Below are 16,831 nucleotides of genomic sequence, written 5' to 3'. Positions count from 1 at the left end.
GTTTGTGGCATAGGAACTCCATTTAAGTAAATAAGTGAAACGCTGACTGAAGCAGAATACACAGAAACCTATAAGACAGATGACAGTTAGGTGAATAAAAAGTCCAAAAATCTAAAACAAAAACAAATACAGGCAGAGGTCAAAATAACCACACAAAGAGCCAGGTCAGGGGCAGGGAGCATCAGGAAGGTAAATGACAAGAATGCTGAAATACTTGGTTCAATGCCAGAGACAATCTGGCATCTTTCAGGTGTACATTATATATTATTTATGTACATGTCATACAATGTCAGCAGACAGAGCAGTACCTGTACCAGTCAGTCAGCTCGATTTGTTTAACATTAATTTTGTTTCACAAGTTCTTATTTTATATTAAGTTTTATACTTACTTGCAAACCTTTGGACTAGGTGTCACAGTGGATTTAATAGTTGTTTATTAACCAAAGGACCAGTATCACAACATATTTTTCACAGAGTCTGACCAAAGTCACGCTCTTCTTCTCCTGCCTTTAGTGCATTTGCTTCACACCTTGATCTGGGATTCAAGAGGATTAAATAGACCTGATGGGGCTTTAATCCAATACTCACACAACATATAACACAAAAATATTGTCTCTGACTTTGTCAAAAGTATGGCTGGTATGGGAAGCTTTTTTCTGGAGTACGCCAGTGCTACCTCTGTACTGGGCACTGTTTTGATTCTACTTGTCTTGTATGTATTTTTCCCCAACTTTGACCATGAAAGAAAGGAGCCTCCAGGACCCAGGCCACTGCCTGTGTTGGGCAATTTGCTGCAGCTGGATCTGAAGTCACCCCACAGTACACTGTTCAAGGTATGTAAATTATACAGGAAACTAAATTGGCAATATACCCTAGTGTTCAAAAGCTGCTTGGAATTCATAGCATGTTAAGTTGACATTCCCTGCTCCAATCCCAAAAAGCTATCGCTAGACTAACCTTCTCTTTCCTTCTGTTAATAGCTTTGCTTAAGCAACACACCTGTTAATTCCAGCTTGTTAAACGCATTAATGTGCATTTGACACTGAAACAGGAACCTGTTCCTTTTAAAAACTGATCAGATAGAAGGGGCCATTTACCTACCATCTGGTGAAAACACTTCCATTGCTTTCAATCTGTGGAATGTGCAGCTGGTCTTTCTTGTGTTATAAAGTTTCAAAAAACTATGGTGTGGTGTATTGAGGAAGAGAAATCATATTGTTTCTTTTGCAAAGGCACTGCCAAGGTGTTGAAACGTGCGCTTGTGTACTACATGCTGAAATAATTGGCCCTCGTCCTGATGAAAACACTGATGGTGTGTGCATAAGCACGTGTAGATAACTTAAGGGACCTGGTTTAAATAATGTCATAATATTCTGTTTTTTTTTTCAAAGTTGCATTGATCAAAACATTATTTCGTGTTTTATAGCTTTCCAAGAAATATGGATCGGTGTTCACGTTGTATTTCGGACCCCAGAAAGTTGTAATCCTGGCGGGATACAAGACACTGAAGGAGGCACTGGTCAACCATGCTGTGGAGTTTGGAGACAGATATGTTGCTCACTCATTCAATGACTTAACTATCACAGAACGTAAGTATACAGATGCAGATTTTAGTCACAATCACTCATAGTATTCATTTATCAAGATGACACATATGCATTTGATTAAGTGATGTTAAATAAGGTTTACAATCTGCAGCCACATTAACTGCCGTGTCAGGCTGTACATAGGCACAGCTGTGCTTTGAGCTAAATACTAACATTAGCATGCTAACAAGCTGATGTTCGTTGTCATCGTCGTATGAAAATGCAAAGCAGCTACAGGCAAACAGGAACCAAGGGCGTGAAAGCAGGTCCTGTGGTCCGGGACAGAAGGCTGAGGTGTTTACTGGGAATCAGATGAAGCAGGCAGGTCAGACACAGGCAGGGTCGGCAACAGGAAATCAGTCCGGAATAATGTGCTTGAGAGCCTTGCATGAGTGGTGAAGAACGATCTGGCAACAAGTGACTGAGAGGCAGAGGTGGGTAGTAACTAGTTACATTTACTCAGTTACATTTACTTGAGTTATATTGTTTTAAAGTAACAATACTCTTACTTGAGTATAATATTTGACTACTCTACCCACCTCTGAGGACATTATATATATATATATATATATATATATATATATATATATATATATATATATATGTATATATATATAGGCCTATAAGAATATATTTGTGTTTCCTGTGCCTTGATTTATGTTATGTTTGTAAAGACTTAGTTAATTTCTGTTTTAGTTAAAGGGGTATTGTTTAAAATACATGAATTTGCAGATTATTACTTTTGATTGATTGATTACATTCATGTTCTTATTTAACAAATAAATCAGACATTACTCAACAGTTACTCAGTATTTGAATAGTTTTTTCACCAAATACTCTTTTACTCTTAAGTAATTATTTGGATGACTACTTTTTACTTTTACTTGAGTAATATTGTTCTAAAGTATCAGTACTCTTACTTGAGTACAATTTTTGGCTACACTACCCACCTCTGCTGAGAGGCTGGGGTATATGTTCTAGCTGGGAGTAATGAGGAACAGGTGAACTGAGTTGACTTCATGAGGTGGGCGTGGTGGAAAGGCAGGAGCGGGAAAAGTATAGACAGGTGATTGGCTGGGAGGTAGGATGAGTGCAGGCTGAGTGACTGGTCATACAGAAAAGAGCAGGTGACTCTATGAAACATTTGTTGTTGTAATATTTCATGCGGCACAAATTATATTTTGACACAATGTACGTATGTACTTGATTTCACTTCAGATAAAGGAATCTTATTTGCCAATGGGGAGTCATGGAAAGAAATGAGGCGTTTTGCTCTGAGCAACCTGAGAGACTATGGGATGGGCAAAAAAACGATAGAGGAGAAAATCATTGAGGAGACTCAGTATCTGTTCAACGTGTTTGAAAAGCATGAAGGTAACTCTTCCTCTCCATTGTATTATGTCTTCAGTAAATACATATTGTTTGTTGTTTTACTCAACTCGTTCAATGTTTCTGTTTTTGTTGCAGGTAAACCCTTCAGTCCCACAGAGCCAATAAATTGTGCAGTTTCCAATATCATCTGTGCAATTGTCTATGGCAACAGATTTGAATACAGTGATACAGAGTTTACACGTATGATAGACCGGGCCAATATGAACCTTCGACTTACAGGCTCTCCGTCAGTGCAGGTACCACTTTGTCTAAACTAACCATAAGATGTACGTTTTGTAGGATGTAACGCAAATTACAAACTCATGGGTCTATTAGCATGGATGTGGACCTTTTATTCTTCTTTCATATTATATACTGAGTTGTTCGTGTATTGAATTTGTCATGGGGACTTTCTAGCTGATTGCCTTTATTTTGCTTGGCCTGGCTCTCTGCCCTTGTCTCCAGCCTCTGCTCAGGCCATATACCATCCTCTTAAGGCTCATTTATACTCCCTTTACGTATGAAAATAGATCCGTCTGTTTAAAATGTTGCAAACTTCATTGCCCTCATACTTCCATTTGTCATTTATATTGGCGTAGATACAACTGATTCAGAGTCAACAGCTTAACACATCAACAAATGAGGTGACGGTTGAGGGGGTTGTAATAATGCGCCTTTTAGTGGAGGCAGCATTGTAGACGGTGGTGGTCTGTGAGGCCAATACATGAGGAAGGAGAATTCTTTTCAGTAGGCCTATGTATTACCGTTTTATTCTGTTCCACCATTATTTAAATTTCTTTGTTGTCTCCTATGGTCATACCTTGCTTGAACTACAGCACACTGCCTCCATGATCTCCAGTGGTACTGCTCTGTTTCGTCCATATCCAGAAGCTTACGGACAGAAACCTCCGTCCGTCACTGTATCTAATGTTGAGTATAAATGAGTTTTAACTTCCCAGACCATCCACTAGTTGCCCTTAGTCACTTAGTCCCTGGTCACCTCACAACCCCTTCAACCAACCCACTTCCTCATCTCATTCCCTCGTCAGCCACCCTCCATATACCAGTCCATTTCCTTTGTTCCATTGTCAGATCATCATAGGCCTATATTTTCTCAGCATTTTGCCCTTTTGTCCACACACAAATTGCATTTTAGGTAACTGATAATGGACCTTCTGTAAAACTTTGTCCAGAGTAAAGATTTTAGAAACTTGGTACTTGGTACTTTGTAGCGTCAAGAGTGCGCTCCGTTACTTTCCTTGTTACGCGTCACTAATGAGGTGGCATTTTCACCACTGCTACAGGTAGCCTTAGGTAATTGCTTTTTTTAAGGCTTCTGAGTGGCCAACATTTTAGTCTTCTTCTTTGCATGCCTTTAGAGTGAGGATTATCTTGCTGCCTGTTAGTTTGGCGTGCTCTTGGCAGCACTTCAATTGTGTTTTGGGGTTTTCATTTAGATTAAGACTTTTTCATAATACTCCTTGTGGGGACTTTTTACAACTGCCCATGTACGTCTGGACAATGCCAAAATGTTGCAACGCTTTGTTTCGTCTGCCTGTTACCTACCCGCCATTTGGACTCTCTGCCTGCAAGCCAATGCCAATTTCACCCTGCTGTCTACAACTGTTTGACCATTGGTCCAGTCCCTGTTGCCATATATTACCAACCATGATGGTATTCTTTGTTCATTCAAATACTTCCAGAAAACAAAACAAACAGGTTGAAAGTGTGTTTAATCCTGCCTTTCTTTTTTTTTTTCAAACAACAGTTGACCAACATGTTCCCCTGGATGACCAAATGGGTGAGCAACAGGGCGCGTCTCAAGAAGAGTGCTGCTGATAATAGAGAACAAATAAGGCGGCTGATCAAACAACTACAAGAAACTTTAAATGTTCAGATGTGCAGAGGATTTGTGGACTCCTACCTGGCCCATAAACAGAAGCTAGAGGTATTTAAATCTAGTGTAATATATTAATACTAGGTTGAAATCTAATAACTTCTATTCACATTTTTATGACTTAATTGATGCTAATATCTGAAAGATGAAAAATGGTCTGAGCTCCTTTACAATTAAAATAAACACATTTAACTTTTTACCTTTTCATAAGGATTCAGGGATTATGGACTCATTCTACAACACAGGCAACCTTGTGTCAAGTACTGCCAACCTTTTTTCGGCTGGTACTGATACTACAGCAACTACACTGAGATGGGCTCTGTTATTCATGACCAAGTATCCTCAAATACAAGGTAAGTAATATGCTTGTATCAGACCTGTTGCACTCAGGTGCAGTCCCCAACAGGGGTGCTTTACATCATAGTTGAAACTGAAATAGTTTTTGCGGTGGAGTGGTAGACCCTAAAAGCAGACAGAAATGGTTTTGAAAAGACTAGGATTTAATATATGGTCTGAAATTTGTTGTGCAGTTGTGCAGACAGGCTTACAGAATAGCTGGGTGGTCACAATGCAGCTTGTTTGCTCCTTGGCTTATATTTATTTTTTTATTGAAGTCATCTAGAAGTTTTATGAGCTGCTGTGACATGTGAAGTTTATCTTATCTTATCTTATCTTATCTTATCTTATCACCTATTTGTTTGACTTAGGTGAGATGCAATCATGCTGGATTTCTATAGTACTTTCCTGCTGCTTTGTTTTTTAGCCATTGTGTCCTCCTGCATTTTCCAGCCAAAGTCCAGGAGGAGCTGAGCAGGGTGATCGGAGGCCGTCAGGTTCGGGCAGAGGACAGGATGAACCTGCCCTACACTGACGCTGTCATCCACGAGATACAGAGACTGGCCAATGTCCTTCCTATCGCTGTCCCTCACCTAACCAGCACAGATGTGACCTTCCAAGGCTATTTTATTAAAAAGGTAAAAAGCGGACTGATTGAAAGAAGTCTTAAAGTTCATGCATGCTGAAACATTATAATTACGAAAGACCTTTTTTTCTCAAGGGGACCATTGTGTTTCCTCTTTTAACGTCTGTTCTGTGGGATGAAAATGAGTGGGAGACCCCTCGCACCTTTAATCCCGCCCATTTCTTGGACAAGAATGGGAGGCTTGTCAAGAGAGATGCCTTCATGCCTTTCTCTGCAGGTTAGCAAGCTCAGCTAAACAAGCCTATCTAACACCTCTAGTTGATGCCAATTGCAGTTTTCAGATCACTCAACTTGTTATCTCACAGGTCGCAGGGCGTGTCTGGGAGAAAGCCTGGCTCGGATGGAGCTCTTCCTCTTCTTCACCTCCCTCCTCCAGCGCTTTCGTTTCACTCCTCCATCTGGAGTCACAGAGGATGAACTGGATCTGACACCAGCTGTGGGCTTCACTCTCAACCCGTTACCTTATGAGCTGTGTGCCGTCAGCAGGGTCAAATAATCCTGTTAAACTGCAGCTCTTCATGAGATGAACTGCACCTTTAGTAAGCTTTAGCTGTACGCATTCGTACAAATAATACGTTAGCCTCTAACACACTGCCTTACACACTGAAATGGGAACTTGCTTTGGATCAATAACATCTGTTTATTGGTTGTTTTTTTTTAATCAGTTAGCATAGAGTTATGAAAACTAACAGTCTGTAATGCCACTCCTAATGATACAAAAATAATAGATACAAAATAACAAACAGGTGTGACAAAAAAATGACAAAGTGCCTGCACATGATCATTTTCTCTAATTTTGTAATGGCCGCCTGTACTAAAGACAAATCATAAACACATTATTACTAAAGCACTGCATCCTATTGCTGTTTGTACTCTGTTAAAATGTAATTAAATTAATTAATTTAAGAAATGTACAGTATATGTTCATTGTAAAAACATGAGTCTCTTAAATAACTACTCTAAAATGACCCTAAAAAAAAGCACATCCGAGCCCTTATGGTCCCAAAACACTGTGTGGCATGTGAAGGCCTTTAAGGTCCTTCCACTTTGATAATATTGATCTGCTGATCCTGTGAAGAATGGTTAGAGTTCATCACCGGCTGTGTGGACACGCTGCAGTCCTGGAGAGTCCTTGCTGAGCAGCTGCTTGGGTAATCTGAAGTTTTACTTTCTGATGCTCTGAAAGTCTGAGAATGTGACTGGCTGTATGTGGGGACATAGGACTGTGTGTAGGGTGGCATGAGTGTTTGACTGTTTTGCTGTGGGTACACCGCTGCATATTGTTGTGTTTGAGGGGGAGTGTGAGTAAGTGTGAGGTTATCAGCGTTGCTACATGGTGGAAACCCGTTCATGCTTGAAGGGCTCAGTCCTGGCAGTTTAAAGGCCTCTACGTTTTCTAAACTCTCTAACGAGTTGTAGCTTGGCTGGGTTTGGCTGCACTGAGTGTATGTGCCTTGACTGAAGTTGAAGGTGTCTTGGCTGAAAGAGGTAGATGCAGACGCCGTTGGCAAACCAGAGGGTGATGGAGTTTTGTTGTGCTGCTGCTGGACAACGCTACAACGTCCCAATTTGGCAGCGAGGCTCTGTAGAGTGCTGAGGATCTGCTTCTGAATGTGTGTCTGCTGCGCCTGCTCCCTCTCAAGGCAGCACTGCTGCTCCACCAGCATCTTCACTGCCTGACCCAAGCTGCGCACTTCAGAGCCCAGGGTCTGAATCTGTTCCTGTAGGCCGCCTCTCCCTCCCGTGTCCTGGACTGCCTGCTGGGGGCTCGGGTTCCCGTCACTACGAGTGGCGCCCTGGCCTCCAGGGGTCTGCAGACGGATGACGGCAACCCCGGGAGCTGAGGATGTTAAAGGTGCCGGTGACCGGTTAGGAAGACGAATGCCGACCCGAGGGGGAGGGTGAAGGGAACGGACAGACAGACCTGGTCTCTGTGTGAGGAAACGCCTGGGGGCACTGCCTCCACCAGACTGGCCTTCCATAACAGTCTGTGCAACAAAACAAAAATATGAAGGAAACAATAAAAAAGTTAGATTACAATCTTAGGGCTCGTACACATGCCACATTTTTTCCACCCTCAAATTAACTGATTTCAATATAGATGCGCAGAAGGCACGAGCAATGCCATCATGGCACGCAAGCGTTCCCAAATGCTTGTTTTTCAGGGCATTTGGACTGCGTCCTGAGATAAAGTTCAACTCCTGGTGCACAGCATTCCATATGAGGAGGAACAACCCTCTTGTTCAAATACGCTCATTCTGGCTCCAAAAAACCAAGATGGCAATGGCCGAAATGCCAAACTTGAGGCCTCAAAACAGGAGTCCATAAACCAATGAGTTTTGTCACAGTAGCTAGGTGCTGGAATACTATCTGGTACCATCAACTGGTGTAAGGGATTCATTATACAAACATAACCTTGGACTCAATCTGCGCGGTGGCCTGATCACCAGAATTAACTGATGTCTGTTATCAAAAAAGGGCTGAGACACAATTTACTCAATGTGAATAAAGGTCAGGATCAGGGTTGCTCTTCTCTCACCTTTTCAGTTGTCAGATCGTAAGTTTCAGGTGGTTGTGGCATCGCACTTCTCACATCAGCACCTTGAACACTAGAGTGATCTCTCCTCAACAATGATGCCACCTGGTGGAACGACTGTTGAAAAACAATGTATGTAAGTTAAGACTGACAGATGATTTGATTCTTATGGTATTCAACATATAACACATTGTTTGCTATTGTAGACGATAATTACAAACCCAAAAATGGGACTGTAACACATGGGACAAATGATTTTACCTTCATCCTGTGTGACAGCGCTTTATCCAAGAGCCTCTTTCGAGCCGCCAGCATTGAATTGATGGCCGGAGAAGGCGTAACTCTCCTCCTCATGGATGCCGCAGAAGCTGTTTGTGTGGAAGACACAGCACTCGCCTCTGCTCTTGTTACAGTGGACTGGGGACCTCTTTGTTGGCTGCTCTGTGCAAGGGAGGTGACACTAACAATCTGGATGTCATTTTCTTCCTTATCTCCCTCCTGCTGCTGTTCCGGCCTGCTGCCTCCACTGCTCTCCCCGGACCCGGATGGCGTTGCCCCAGTATCTGGATTTGTGGACGTCTGTTTGGCAAAATTTGCAGCTGCTGTAAAGCCGGCATGGTGAGATGCCTCCCGCAGAAGATTTTGAAGACGGACGTTACTCCAGCTCTCTTGTATTGGCCCGGCTCGAGGCTGCACCTGTGCAGGTGATGTGCTGCTTCCAGCCTCTATGGGTCTAACCCTCCCTGGCGGCCTCCCTTGAAACTCCCTCAGGAACAGGTAGATGGCCTGGGCAGACACCTTGATGTTCTCCAGCTCCAGCACAGCTTTGATCTTACGGAAACTGAGACCAGCCTTCCGCAGCTCCACCACCTTGTGTTTGGCGGCTTCATCCAGCCGGCCCATGGTCTCTCACTCCACAGGGACTGAGTGAGTTTGGCTGTTAGTCTCTAGAAGAATCATATAATACAAACAGTTAACACTAACACTAACAGCTGGTTCTTTGTGTTTACAACTCTGAAACTTTGTAAGCTTTTCAGTTTTACCCTTGACCTTGGTTTTTATTTTGTCACAGAAAATGCACTGATTTGGAAACAAGAAGGAACACCAAGTCCCTTCAGATTGATTTGACAGAGATTTGAGCCAGCGTAGGGAGTCCTTTATTGATGATGATGATGATGATGATGATGATTCACCAGATATAGAGGCCTTTGACACTTTTAAACCACCCAATTTCCCTGTAAAGCTTTTGTAGCAATTTTGATGATAGCCAGTTTCATGCAAAGACAAGCCCTCTAATGTCAATGGTATCTGGTCACAAATATCCTTCATACGGCATGGCGATGTGGCTGGTTCACAGAGTCTCACATCACGAATACTGTGGTAGATATGATAGCCTCTCGCTGTGCCCTCCCTTGCATAAGTATAGTGAAATGACCATACTCAGCAAGAGTTGGGACATGTAAAATACATGATAGGGATTGAATCTTCCTTTTAGGCACTTCAGCTGTGTTACAGTTTGTGCTTTTTCCCATTGTTAGTAAGTATAGACCTATTCAATCAGCCTGAAAAAAGAGAAAACATTAGCACTAGCTAACTAACTAGCTACCATCACTAGCTAGTCAAGAAAATCCATGCAGACTCCATTTCTGTATGATAAACTGTATAGGAAAATTATATGGAGGCTTGTCCATGACTAAATATCCTAATAAAAGGGTCAAATGCTTACTTTTTTCCAAAAGAGAGAGCAGTGGGAGACAACCATCTTACAGTCGTAAGGTGCAGGCCCACTGTCCCAACCAACGCTAAAGTTGGCAGTTGATGTTCAGTCACCTACAGAATTTGGCCCTTTTCTGTATTTTTCTTTTTGTTTGTCTCTGCCCTCCCTCCCAGAAATAGTCAGTATGGTTTGAAATGTTATTAGTAGGCTAGGCCTACCCATTTTATTGAATTCCTTGAGTCTGAATTGTATAGAAACATGTTTACTTCAAAAGCAAAGCTATTTTCAATTTCTTCAGGTTCAGGATAGTATAAACTGTTAAAAATAACCCCAGGGGACCTTAGCCTATATTTTAGTCTGCTATGTATAATTTTAAAATAGACACTTAAATAGTTAAGGAAAAACAGGTAGTGAAAAAAAATCACTCTATGCGCATGAAAAAAGGAAACTATAGTTGGTAAATGTACATTTTTTGCTGTTTTTGTCCAGAAGTAAAGTTGTCAAATGTCAAAAATAACCATTCCTTGTGTCAGAATTGTATGGGAAAATGTGTCATTTGTCTCTCTGTGTTGTTTACTTCAAAAGCTAAGCTATTTTCAATTTCTTTGGATTCGGTATAGGTGTAATAAACTGTTAAAAATAAACCCCATGGGACATTATTTCAGTCTGCTAGCTAGTATAATCTTAAAATAGACACTTAAATGATTAAAAAAAAAAACAGGTGGTGGATTTTTTTTCACCCTAGGTGCATGAAAAAAGGAAAATAATCATTCCATTGAATTCCTTGGGTCAGAGTTGTATGGAAACGTGTGTTTTTTCGTCTCTGTATGTTGTTAACTTCAAAAGTTACACCCTTTATTGCACCAGGTGCAATAAAGTGTTAAAAATTAGGCTTTGGGAAATTATTTCAGCTTGGTACCTGGCAAAATCCGAAAATAGACACTTGAAGGATTAAGAAAAATCAAGTGCCACAAAAAAATCCGGGGGGTGCGCGTGGACCCCTATTTCCATCTAGGAAACTGGGAGGTTGACCCATTACAAGGTTTATTAGTCAAGACTCTGGTCTTTTAACATGTATTGCCCAGCCTAATTGAAAAATAAAAATAAAAACAACTCTCAAGAATTATTGTTATATCATGTAGCACTCTTGCTATAACACAGTACCGACGTATTTCAGTTAAACAACGAGCTTTTGAGATATTTAGCGTCACTGATCCACGTATCAAAAACTATCGTTACCTAAGATCACAACAGCTGCTTAATTATTCTGTCGTCGAATTTATTTGCTTGATTAATTGCTAACAATGCGAGATGGCTAACGTAACTGGTTGTGACTACATGAATGACACACAAGACCGTGATTAACGTTACGCTTTTCTCCAGATTAAAAAAGTTTTACAGGACTGGTTAAAAATATTTCGCTCAGCGGTGCTAGCTGGGCTAATGTTAGCTAACGGTAACAGCTAGCATAGTAACGGTAACTCATAAAGTGAAACACTCACCTTGTCGACAAGAGGGAAGATTGACTGGTGTTTAAATCATTTCACGTAACATTATTAAATGTTTCAACCTAGCATAGCTATGATGTAGTATTACGACCACACACACGTAAACTCACATTTTTTTTTATCGACAACATAAATAAACAAATGAGTTGGCTCAGGTGAGTACGTCACTTCCGCTTCAGCGTCATCACTAAGCGACGGTTCTTCAGGGCGCAAGTGGTTGAAACGAAATCACCTCGTTTGAAAAACATGTAAGTTTAGCCTTTTATTTGATTGCAGTCAAACTGGTTTTAATTTAACTACATATTTTATCACATACCAAAAACCGTGACTTGTTTTTTTAACCTTATGTGCGCTTAAAAATAGAGCGGTAGTCGATTAAACAGCAGCCCCCGTGGCTACGAGCGCCTTGTTTTGAGGAGTCAGTTGAATGAAAATCAATGGCGGCGAGTTTCTGTCCGCGAGTGCCGTTGTTGGCTGTAAAGTTTAATGGTTTGAGATGGTTCTGTGATAATAGTAACAATGTAAGATCTTTCTCGCATTCATAATACAGTAACATTAAAACCGAGAATTTTAAAATGCAAATACCGGCAGTTCTTGCAACATTGAGGCGGTTTAACCCTGGTTAGGATCTGTGCTTACTCTGAGTGAGACATTTACACTCTTAGTACCTCAGTTTCTTTAGTTACATACTCCCTTTTGGTAGTAAATACTCTGTAATATTTGTTCTCACAGGCACATTGCTTTATCATGTTCATGTGTTGAAGAAGGAGTTACACTTATTTAAATTCTGAGACAATAAACTTTGACAAAAATAATGTGGCCAACAATTTTGATAAGTGATTAATCATCACAGTCATTTATCAGCCAGAAATCTCAATCATTGTTGGTTCCAGCTTCTCAGAAGTTTGTAAAAACTTGTTTTCTGTCATCGTAGTTTAAATACTTGACGGTTTTTGGTCTGTTGATGAGACAAATTTAAATAAAATGAACTGATAAAAATTTGATAAAGTTCAGAGGACAGCTACTAAACTAATTCCAGGTTTGACAGAGATGTTATATGAGGAGATATTAAGATAATTACATCAACTCTAGTCCACAGGAGACACAGAGGGGACATTATGGAGATCAATGAGCTTTTTCACAGAATATATATTTCGTCTAAGCCTGTTACCCAGCCTTGGAATAATATATGTAATTTAAGAGGGAACTTTAGGGAGGGAAAATTATTTCCACTCAGGTGTTTCTCTGAAAAGACACAAACTCTGTCACACTAGTACAGTAAAAGCATGGACCAAGCTTCAAGAGGATGTAGTGCAGGCTCCTTCAGTTAACTTAACAATAGATAGAATACGTTCTGGTCAACAAAGGATATTTTGTATCATTTTAAAGCTGGTTTTATAGCCGTTTGTGTAATTATTGTTATTTTGAACATGTATGTCGTGGTATTATTTTGTTGTATGGTTTGTTTGTTGTGATTGGTGAATCTGGTGTGGAGGATTCATGTCCTGTCTTAGAAAATATTCATTAATTTGAATTAAAATTAATTAAAAAATAGCAATTTCAAGACTAAAATTGGGACTTAAATTGGGCTCTTGGGAGTTCCGTCATGCAGTTTCCATTTTTTTTGTAGTGTACATTAACGTAAATTGTTAGTTACAGCCTCACACTATTCACAACTTTTCTGTTTGCAAAGTAACAGAAGCTTGCCTCTGACTTTAGGGCACCATCACCCACGAAGCGAAAGGAGGAGGAGAAAACAAAAGACAGAGGCAAAGAAAAGACTGGCACCAAGGAAGGAGACAAGGACAGAGGACGGGACAAAGCAAGGAAACGTCGCAGTGCCTCTACTGGCAGTAGCAGCAGCAGGTTTGTTTTCTTAGTTCCCTCTTTATGTGATTATTATTAGTGTTTATATTAGTGACAACACCATTCTTAAAGGGATAGTGCACCCAAAAATGAAAATTCAGCCATTATCTCCTCACCCATATGCCAACGGAGGCCCTGGTGAAGTTTTAGAGTCCTCACATCCCTCGCGGAGATCCAAGGGGGGAGCAGCTAGCACACCTAATGGCAGACGGCGCCCCAGACTAACGTCCAAGAACACAAAATTGAATCCACAAAGTACCTCCATACTGCTCATCCATAGTGATCCAAGTGTGCTGCAGCCGCGACATAAAAAGTTGTTTGGAAAAACATCATATGAACTCTGTTTTTAGCCTCACTGTAGCCTGTAGCTCTGACTGCTTCTCTGAGCTCCGCATTCACATGTGCGTGCCTGCGCGAGACCAGCGAAAGCATGAGCTTTGCTCACCCGTGTTTACATCACGTGACACGTGCACCACACGGGGAGACAACGGTAACCACAGTAGCTAAAAGATAATTTGCACTACGGTCTTTTAGCAAAGGACAGCCCAACATGTCTGAAGACTTTGAAATTGAGGAGGAACAGCATTTCTTTTTTGAGCCCGAGTATACGGATGGAACTCAGGCTCCTGTATGAAGCAGCTGCCACAGCTCATGAGCCTAACCCTCAGCCAGCCGCAGAATACCGGAGTCGAGCACTGGAAACCTGGTGGTGTAGTTGTTTCAAATGCAAAGCAATGTCAACGGATGAGGAAAGTCTTTGCTGCTCAGACTGGGAATTGGCGATGTCTGCACTTGAGAATCTGGACATCAGTACTGAGGAGACTGCTGCTCTTCGGAGATCGCCAATCACCCTGAGTGCGCGCGCACAGAGAAGCAGTCAGAGCTACAGGCTACAGTGAGGCTAAAAACAGAGTTCATATGACGTTTTTTGAAACAACTTTTTATGTCGCGGCTGCAGCACACTTGGATCACTACGGATGAGCAGTTTGGAGATACTTTGTGGATTCAATTCTGTGTTCTTGGACGTTAGTCTGGGGCGCCGTCTACCTTTAGGTGTGCTAGCCACTCCATCCGCCGATCTCCGCAAAGGATGTGAGCACTCCAAAACTTCACCAGGGCCTCTGTCGGCATATGGGTGAGTAGATAATGGCTGAATTTTCATTTTTGGGTGCACTACCCCTTTAAAGGTCCAGTGTGTAGGATTATTAGGATTATATAATAATGTTTCTTTTGTGTATAATTACCCAATATTAAGAACTGTTGTGTTTTCATTTCCTTAGTGCGAGCCATTTTTATCTACAGAGGAGACAGCCATATTTCACAACCATGTTTCTACAGTAGCCCAGAACAGACAAACCAAACACTGGCTCTAGTTGGGACATTCATGTTTTTGTGTCAGCCACCATAGTCAGCAGCCCCTCCACTATAAGGGCGTTGAAAAACACTGTTTTCTTAATGTGAAAAGACTTTATTAAGTGTTTTTATCAGTTTAAAATAAATTATTTTGGAGAGGAGAAGACCTCTGTGGATTTTTTTGGCTCCCAGGAAAAACCTCCTAACAATGAACATCTTGTTGCAATCTGCAATCCTCATCACTAGATGCCACTACATCCCCCTAGAAGTTACACATTGTACCAGTAAATATGTATATTTTGTTACCTAACATGTTTTATTTTGTTTTGTTTTTTTGACCATGACCAGGTCCAGATCGAGCTCTACTTCAAGCAGCAGCTCCGGCTCCAGCTCAGGTTCCTCAAGTGGCTCCAGCTCATCTGGCTCCAGCCGCTCTGGTTCTTCAAGCTCTCGTTCCTCCTCCTCTTCCAGCTCCTCAGGCTCCCCCAGCCCCAGCCGTAGACGCCACGACAACCGCCGCCGTTCCCGCTCAGCGTAAGTCACCAGCTACAAAATTTTTATTCACAGTGATGTCTTGTATTTTTTTCACTTGTTTAAGTCATGATGAAATGAATTGCTGCTTTGTTTGTGATTCTGCAGGTCCAAAACACAGAAGAGAGGAGATGATAAGGAGCGAAGGAAAAGAAGCCCCAGCCCAAAACCAACTAAAGTTCACTTAGGGCGACTGACCAGGAATGTCACCAAGGTCAGCTGAGAAATTGTTGAGCTTTTTATAGGAGAAAACATGATTTAAGGTCATAGCTCTACCTCAGAAACATCACATAAGATAGACAAGGACACCGCATTCATAATCTCTAGGACCAAAACGGAATGGTGGGAAGTGTTCTAATAAGCATACTGTATTTCCTCTTTGCACAGGACCACATCCAGGAGATCTTTTCCACTTATGGAAAAATCAAAATGGTCGAAATGCCGATGGACAGAGTCCACCCACACCTGTCCAGGGGCTACGCTTACGTGGAGTTTGAGAGTCCTGAGGAGGCCCAGAAGGCCCTGAAACACATGGACGGAGGTAGGCCAGCGTGTGTCCTTCACTGCCTCTGTGTCACACCATTACTCTAGGCACACTGGTTGAATAAATCTCTGTGATGACTGTTATTGACAGGTCAGATTGATGGACAAGAAATCACCGCATCTGCCGTGCTAACTCAGCGAGTGCGTCCTCCACCTCGCAGACCTTCTCCCCCTCGCAGAATGCCTCCACCACAACATATGTGGCGTCGCAGTCCACCACGCATGAGGAGAAGGTACGTTGGATGATTTCAATCAGTCCATCTACATTTGACTTTCACACGATCACGTGAACGCATATATATATGTTCTTTGGTACAGAGCATTAAGTCTGCTCATTCCCTCCCCTGTAGGTCCCGCTCTCCAAGAAGGCGATCCCCAGTACGCCGCCGCTCCCGCTCCAGATCTCCTGGTCGCAGGCGTCACCGCTCTCGTTCCAGCTCCAACTCCTCCAGATAGACGAGATTTCCTGCCTCCCGATAAGAAGTGATCTCTTCTCTGACACCAGATCAGCTGGAGATCTAGCTTTCCAGACCTCATGGACTCACCAGAAGTGTAATCATCTGCACTGTAGCCAACGTCAACATCTGCCTGCATGTAGAAAGCGGAAATGTTTTTCTTTTCTCTTTTTTTCTATTTGTGCAAATGTGAGTCTCTTTTCATATTTTGTGTTAGGGTTGATCGTGTTTTGAGCAGAGTTTCTGCTTCACAGAGATCTACAAATATTTCTTTTTAAGTATGACTTCTTTTTACCATGTTTGGAATTTTTAGACATTTTGAAAAATAAAAATGCTGAAACAGGCGTTCCCTGTGTAACAGTCAGTTAATGTTTAATTTGGCTGCCATACTTTCAAATGAATATGAACAAAGAGATATGCAGCAATGTGCTCACAGCTCAGCAGCAACACTGTAATCATACTTGGTCATTAGGTTTCTAATACCTG

At 41.7% G+C, this 16,831-nt stretch overlaps 3 protein-coding genes across 3 annotated transcripts; 2 read left to right on the top strand and 1 right to left on the bottom strand.

Moving 5' to 3' along the window:
- Positions 1-475: 475 nt before the first annotated feature.
- On the top strand, positions 476-6,534 carry LOC125879007 (cytochrome P450 2K1-like). Its single transcript, XM_049560582.1, has 9 exons — positions 476-833; positions 1,427-1,589; positions 2,805-2,960; positions 3,054-3,214; positions 4,726-4,905; positions 5,066-5,207; positions 5,644-5,828; positions 5,912-6,053; positions 6,142-6,534. The coding sequence occupies exons 1-9, from the start codon at positions 633-635 to the stop codon at positions 6,330-6,332; spliced, it is 1,521 nt and encodes a 506-aa protein (XP_049416539.1). The 5' UTR covers positions 476-632; the 3' UTR covers positions 6,333-6,534.
- A 150-nt stretch (positions 6,535-6,684) lies between these two features.
- LOC125879006 (uncharacterized) lies at positions 6,685-11,751 on the bottom strand. Its single transcript, XM_049560581.1, has 4 exons — positions 11,592-11,751; positions 8,634-9,319; positions 8,376-8,489; positions 6,685-7,824 (listed from the first exon to the last, which is right to left on the bottom strand). The coding sequence occupies exons 2-4, from the start codon at positions 9,273-9,275 to the stop codon at positions 6,868-6,870; spliced, it is 1,713 nt and encodes a 570-aa protein (XP_049416538.1). The 5' UTR covers positions 9,276-9,319; positions 11,592-11,751; the 3' UTR covers positions 6,685-6,867.
- Positions 11,752-11,782: 31 nt separating this feature from the next.
- LOC125879001 (RNA-binding protein with serine-rich domain 1-like) lies at positions 11,783-16,689 on the top strand. The gene is made up of 7 exons (XM_049560570.1): positions 11,783-11,845; positions 13,317-13,463; positions 15,165-15,350; positions 15,456-15,561; positions 15,735-15,888; positions 15,982-16,123; positions 16,241-16,689. Coding segments are annotated over exons 1-7 (843 nt in total). The 5' UTR covers positions 11,783-11,843; the 3' UTR covers positions 16,347-16,689.
- The last annotated feature ends 142 nt before the right edge of the window (positions 16,690-16,831 follow it).

The sequence above is a fragment of the Epinephelus fuscoguttatus genome, linkage group LG19, assembly GCF_011397635.1.
Source record: "Epinephelus fuscoguttatus linkage group LG19, E.fuscoguttatus.final_Chr_v1".
Lineage (NCBI taxonomy): Eukaryota > Metazoa > Chordata > Actinopteri > Perciformes > Serranidae > Epinephelus > Epinephelus fuscoguttatus.
The sequence above is the reverse complement of the archived record's forward strand: the minus strand, read 5'-3'. Positions and strand labels throughout refer to the sequence as shown.

What these genes read in the sequence shown, in the direction of transcription:
- LOC125879007 (XM_049560582.1), top strand. Translation starts at nt 633, where the DNA reads ATGGCTGGTATGGGAAGCTTTTTTCTGGAGTACGCCAGTGCTACCTCT. An exon ending in CCCATAAACAGAAGCTAGAG is followed by an intron (nt 4,906 to 5,065) that starts GTATTTAAATCT and finishes CCTTTTCATAAG; the next exon opens with GATTCAGGGATTATGGACTC. An exon ending in AAGGCTATTTTATTAAAAAG is followed by an intron (nt 5,829 to 5,911) that starts GTAAAAAGCGGA and finishes TTTTTTCTCAAG; the next exon opens with GGGACCATTGTGTTTCCTCT.
- LOC125879006 (XM_049560581.1), bottom strand. Translation starts at nt 9,275, where the DNA reads ATGGGCCGGCTGGATGAAGCCGCCAAACACAAGGTGGTGGAGCTGCGG. An exon ending in CGCTGTCACACAGGATGAAG is followed by an intron (nt 8,490 to 8,633) that starts GTAAAATCATTT and finishes GTTTTTCAACAG; the next exon opens with TCGTTCCACCAGGTGGCATC. An exon ending in ACGATCTGACAACTGAAAAG is followed by an intron (nt 7,825 to 8,375) that starts GTGAGAGAAGAG and finishes TTTGTTGCACAG; the next exon opens with ACTGTTATGGAAGGCCAGTC.
- LOC125879001 (XM_049560570.1), top strand. An exon ending in CGCCGCCGTTCCCGCTCAGC is followed by an intron (nt 15,351 to 15,455) that starts GTAAGTCACCAG and finishes GTGATTCTGCAG; the next exon opens with GTCCAAAACACAGAAGAGAG. An exon ending in CCTGAAACACATGGACGGAG is followed by an intron (nt 15,889 to 15,981) that starts GTAGGCCAGCGT and finishes TGTTATTGACAG; the next exon opens with GTCAGATTGATGGACAAGAA.